The sequence below is a fragment of the Leishmania donovani genome, chromosome 9, assembly GCF_000227135.1.
Source record: "Leishmania donovani BPK282A1 complete genome, chromosome 9".
Classification (NCBI taxonomy): Eukaryota; Euglenozoa; class Kinetoplastea; order Trypanosomatida; family Trypanosomatidae; genus Leishmania; species Leishmania donovani.
The window spans coordinates 150113-155895 of record NC_018236.1 but is presented as its reverse complement, the minus strand read 5'-3'; the positions used below and the strand labels follow the sequence as shown (position 1 = coordinate 155895).

Below are 5783 nucleotides of genomic sequence, written 5' to 3'. Positions count from 1 at the left end.
CGTCTCTCTCTCAGAAGCAAGCATGCCTTATTCTCCTTTATCACATCTGACGCGCGCACAGCCCCCCCCCCCCTTCCCCTCGTACCCCGAAGACAGAGTGGGAGAGATGTAAAAGAGAGAAGCGCATACCCCTCTCCCACATATATATGTATACATACATATGCATGCGTATGTATGCATGTGTGGGTGACTGTGTACTTCGTGGCGGCAAGAACAGTAAGAAAGGATAGGAAAAGAAGAGAGGCGTGCCTATCACGCACACGCACATGCGCACAGCAATACACCGGCCCACCGACTGACTGGATGCACCGCGCAACGCCAGCGACAGCTGCCCATATACTTGCCGTCACACGCATGCGTGCCCGATCTCTGTTTTCTTTTTGTTGGTTTCCATGTTGGCTGATACACCTGAGAAGAGGACGACAATGATGGTGGTGGCGTTGATGGGCTTTAGTTGGAGAACAGAGGCGAAGGGGAGAGGGGAGGAGGTTACACGCGAACAGTCACAAGGAAGCCAATGAATGAGGATGAAGCGAAGCGCCTGCACACGGATGGCAGAGCGCACAGAGAGCACCACCACCACCAACCAACCAGCCCCCCCCCCCCCTGCAGAGAAACGAACAACAACACATGAGAAGACACACTGGCGCGTGCGTGTCACTCGGGGCGGCTTAGAGAGGCGGAGGACGAGAAAGGACATCGCTCGCTAACGACCAAAACGAAGGAAAAGCGTATGCGGGGATGTAAGAGGGAGGGCGGATCGGATGGCAGGGAGAGCGGGAGATATGTGGGCGTGCACGAGCACCGCTGCTGAACGCGCGCGCGCGAAAGAGAGGGCAATGGGAAGGGACACGGCGGCTGCGGAAGAGCGTGCGAGCCGGCGCGGCATCCGCAGTGGCGACAGTGTCCCCGCTTTCTTTCCTCGCGCTCTCTGGTCTCTCTCTCCAGTCCCATACCCGCCATGAAAAAGGATGTCGTCGGGGCACGATCATCCCCCCCCCCCGTGCAAAGATGGGGGAGGGGGTGATGGATGGAATGGGGGAGGGTCGAGCAGGTTGGGCATGCGGCGAACCATTTGCACCATGTTGTGTATGGCCCCACACACGCCGACACAGACACCGTCAGCTCCGCGCAACGCTGCGGTATCCCTCCCCACCTTCTTGCCGTCTCACGCACGGCGCAGGCTGCGGCCGTGTCGCGGTGCCGTACGTTGTCGTGGATGGCGTCGCCGTCGCCGACACAACCGCCAGCGGCGCCGTCTCCTCGCTGCTTTGGGAGTAGGAAGAGAGCATGTGCAGCCGCCGCTCATGTGCGACGACCGCCGCCTGCTCCAGCCGTGGTGCCTCGGGAAGCGCCTCTGTATCGCTTGGGACCCCGTACATGCCCCACACCGCCGTGAAGAAGCCGGCCACCGTCAGCATCCAGCAGCACACATCGAAGCCGGCGTAGCGCATGAGGCTTGACACACCGCGAGCGCCAACAACGTGGCCCATGTCCTGCACCGTCCGCATGATGCCAAAGAACGGCGCCCCGCAGCGCGGCGGGGCCCGATCCGCCGTGAGCGTCATGATGATGCCGCACCCCAGTGCGTCCACGATGCCGAAGGCCGACGCGGCCACGTAGAGCTTCAGCTCCGTTGTACACAGGGGCAGGAACATGAAGACAATGCCGAGCCCGACAGCGGTGGGCACCATGGCAAACTGGCGCCCGAGTAGGTCCATCATCAAGCCGCCGAGAGGGAACAGGAGGGCGTCAAAGATGAAGCTGAAGCCCATCAGGTAGGAGACCTGCGCATCCGTCATCGCCGCGCGCATTCCTGCAAAGGAAATGAGGAGCTTGCGGTTCGCACGCAGCACGGTGGCGAGCACGATGTACAGGCCAAGGCGCCAGATCACGCTCCAGTAGTCGACGAAGGTGCTCCAGAGCGTTGTGAGGTGGAAGTTGTGCTCCTGGCAGGCCCCCGTGTCCGGGTGCAGTGACGCCGACGCCGTGCTCGCCGCACTGCAGCTGCGGGGCCGCGTTGCCACACCGCCGTTCGCGTGCGTGTGGTGGAGGTGGTGAGCATGCGGGGGCGAAGTGCTGCCATTCCTCTCCGCGCCGACGATGACACGGTGGTTCGCCGAGTCCGGCAAGCTACTCGAAACGCCGCTCTTTGTCGGGAAAGATGCCGTCGCCGGCGGTAGCAGTGCCGTCGCTACGTATGCGCCGTCCCTGCCAGTCACGCCCGGGTGGTGCCAGACGATATCCGATGCGTCCTCCTCTTGCTCTGAGTGCAACGGAGTCCTTGCCACAGACGACGCGAGGCTTGCCCTGCACGTGCGCTCGCACACTTGCTGGCACCGAGTCGACTGCGTGGCGATGGCTAGAGTGCCGAAGGCGATGCTGTTCGCGATAGCCGACAGAACGAAGGAGTAGCGGACATCGCCCGAGTACGAGGCGAAGATGCCTGAAGCGACGGGGCCGATGACGTGTGCCCATCGTAGCAGCCCTGACAGAATTGCCATGAGCAGGCCACGATACTTCTTGGAGGTGATGCCGGCAACGAAGATGTGACGCGCCAGGAAGAAGCCGCCGAGGCTGATGCCGCTCAGCATGCAGAAGGCGAAGAGCGAGGCGCCGTTGCTCACGTTGAGGCCGATGAGGGAGGCAACGATATTTAGGAACAGACAGAGGAACATAACGTTGCGCACTCCAACGTATTCAACGGTGATGCCGAACGGGATGTCCAGCAGCGTGCGGCACAGGGCCATGACGGAGATGTAGTCTGCGATAGAGGAGTAGTTGGCGCCGATGCGCCGGCCGAGAATGGTGACAAGCGGTACCTCGATGCTGGCGCTGATTCCGATGAGGATGTTCGGAAGATGCACGTCAAGCACGTGCGCCTTTAAGAGCTCCGCGTAAGTCACGGAGAAGTAGTGGCCCAGAGGCTGCTCCTGCTCTGGCGCCGGTAGTGGCGCGGCGCCATAGTGGTGCTCGTGCGCGTGCATGTGTGGCGCAGTACCTTCGCACAAGCATCGTATGATGCTTCGCCACACGACGAGGGATGATAGGAGAGTGAGAAGGCGGGAGAGAGACCACTTCATACAAGCCGTTGCGCATACGTAACACAGCGCACCACACAAGGGCACAGAGAGAGAGAGAGCCTCTTCCCTCTACCGCCTCTTCTCCTTGCGTTACACGCTTTCTGTGCCGTTGGGCAGGAGAGGGGCTGAACGAGGCTCAGACAGGGTATGGCCGAAGACGCCAAGAGGGACGACGGATGTGCAGATTCTATTGGATGGGCGATAGGGGGTGCCATGCGGATCGCTTCGGCACACACACACACACACACACACGAGAAGCAAAACACGACACGCACAGCGAGACACATGCGCAGGCTCGCGGCTGGCGATGGCGCGCAGCGGTGCATTCAAGCGGCGAGGGGCGGAATGGCGAATGGTAAGGGGAAGGGTGGGTGGGTGCGCAGGGAAGGTTGTAGGATAGCTAGTTGACACTAAGCTGCCGGAAGACGCGAGTACTGGTCGTCCATCTTCGCTCAGCAAGCCTTGAACAGCACAAAGAGAGCACGGGGATGAAAAGAGCGGGGCACACGCACGGCTCAGCATGCAGAGGGGGGATGGGGCTCTCTCGCCCGGGATTTACTTCGTCGGTGCTCCCTGAAGCCACCGCTGCCCTTCGTGAGAGGACTCGCTGTGACGAAACACGGATCACCCCATCGTAATCCTGCAACAGATTTTGCTCCTCCGACAGCCGTTCTGTGACCTTCCTCCGGCCCTCGCGCAGCGGGGTAAGGGTGCCGCTCGCAAGTGGCAGCGCCACGTCCTTCGCATGCGAGCGGGCGAGAGATGAGCCCGGCGCGGAGTTGCACTCCTCAAAGGTACGCGAGTTGCGTGTCAGCAGGATTCAGTGAGCCGGGGCGGTGTAGAAGAACACAACGTCGATGCTCCGTTCGTGAAACCAAACGGCGCGTGTACGCGCCCAGCGTGTTCAGCGCCAGGCCGACACCCACTGCCGCTAAAACCCATTCAGCTGCTTTCTGCGCATGCAGGATGGGGAGGGGTGGTGATGGTCCGTCACCAAGGCGACCTTTGCCCCAACTGGGGGAGGAGGAGGGTGTTCTGCCGTGAAGCGGGCGCCTCGTGTAGGCCAAGGCTGGAGGCGAGCGGCCGCTGCCGGCCCATCTGCTATCCGTACAGGCAGGTGATGTGCGAAGCAGCGGAGAGTCATGTGCAGGCCGCGATCCTCGCTGTATTACTGCTGTCGCGCGCATGCGCTGTGAGAGACTGATAAGCCCGGCCCCACCGCGCGGAGCTTGCGACGTGGCGCCTACGGTACGCTGGCTGAGGGCGCAGAATCGCACGCGGTCAAGACAGCGGGCATGCTGTCCGACGCCTCCTCCACGACTCCCGCGATCCGATGCGACCGCAGAGCATGTGGAAGGTACAGCGCACCCACGACCTGCTGGCCTACTGGTGGAGAGCACGAGCCCGTTCGCGCCGCCGAACACGGCATATTGCATCGCAGCGAAGCGTCGCATGGTGCGGGAGGCAGCGACGAGAGAGTGTGCCGAATTCCAGGTGGGAGGTCTTGCCTGCATGTAGATCACCGCCCCCTCCAAACTGCGGCGCGAGAGGTACAGTACCTCCACCGGTAGCGTGCCGTTCTGCTGGCGGTTCCGTGCGCCCGCGCCTTGTTGGCGATGGTGCCGCCCCTCAGGGAAAAGCTCCTCGAGCAGGCCGTCTCCCGACGAGTCCTCAGGAGTGCCCACCCCCACAACACCCCCACCACGTCTTCAGGGCACGCCACTTCGATGTGCCTCACCTCCATATTATTAGGGAAGTGGGGGAGGGGGGCGGCCATGCACGCTCAAGAAAAGGGAGGATAGAGAGAGGAACACGCAGAGAAGGGAGGATAGCAGACAAAGAGCGCGAGGCGCGCACGAGACATCAGTACACGCCAAAACACCTCAGCGAGAGAGCGCAGAGGAGAGGAGATCGAGGAGGCTCTAGAGGGCCATTGCCAAGCAGCCTGACTTCAGAGATCTGCTCATCCGCTGGACCCTTTGTGGGTCACTCCGAAGACCGACAAGCCGTTCACCCACCTCGCGGCCTACCCTACAGCACTTGACTTTGAGACGCCCTCGTTCAGTAACGTGCGGAGGTCTTCGCACACACATGCACACACATACAGACGACAAGTAACCGCGAGAAAAAAGAGGTCCCGTCAAGGTGGGGTGTGGGCAGGACGGATGGGAACGCCGTCCTCACAGCTCCGCACATGTCAGCCCAGTCTTTCTCACGCATTCCTCATACCATATCCCGTCCCACATCAACGTTTCTACGCCTCTCCTCGTCCAGGTGCGTTCACGGACGGTTCCTCCCGCGTCTTGTCTGTCTTTTCGCCGCCGTCTCCCTCCGTCGGCCTCTTCATGGCATCTGCAGAGCAACAACCGTGGCACCCACACCCCGCACACGCCACAAAGTACTTACTCCTGCGCTGGGCCGCGGGCACTCGGCAAAGGCACGTGGCCGTGTCGTGGATGCGCTGCTGCGACGCTGACGTGGTCAATCGCCGCTCCTGCCGATCGCGCAGGGCGTACTTGGAGGTGATGCTCGCTGCCAGACTCGCTGCCCCGGGCACACCGCACGCCGTGCAGCACAGCCGCTCATACCCCGGCAGCCGCCACCGCCGGGCGAGTCCGCCGTCAATCAGCCTCGTATCGACGCAGTAGTCGTACACCTCTTTGGAGATGATGTGCTGCTTGTAGTAGGCGAGAAAGACGT

The 5783-nt window shown here is 61.9% G+C and overlaps 2 protein-coding genes across 2 annotated transcripts in view; both read right to left on the bottom strand.

The window, feature by feature from the left end:
• Positions 1-1121: 1121 nt before the first annotated feature.
• LDBPK_090420 (integral membrane transport protein, putative) lies at positions 1122-2987 on the bottom strand (the record flags this gene model as incomplete). The annotated part of the gene is made up of 1 exon (XM_003858676.1): positions 1122-2987. The coding sequence occupies one exon, from the start codon at positions 2985-2987 to the stop codon at positions 1122-1124; it is 1866 nt and encodes a 621-aa protein (XP_003858724.1).
• Positions 2988-5337: 2350 nt separating this feature from the next.
• Positions 5338-5783, bottom strand: part of LDBPK_090410 (hypothetical protein, conserved) — a gene marked incomplete at both ends in the record, with an annotated part of 819 nt that continues 373 nt past the window's right edge. The window contains one exon of the mRNA XM_003858675.1: positions 5338-5783. This exon is cut by the window's right edge and continues 373 nt beyond it. Within this exon, the coding sequence (XP_003858723.1) occupies positions 5338-5783 (446 nt within the window).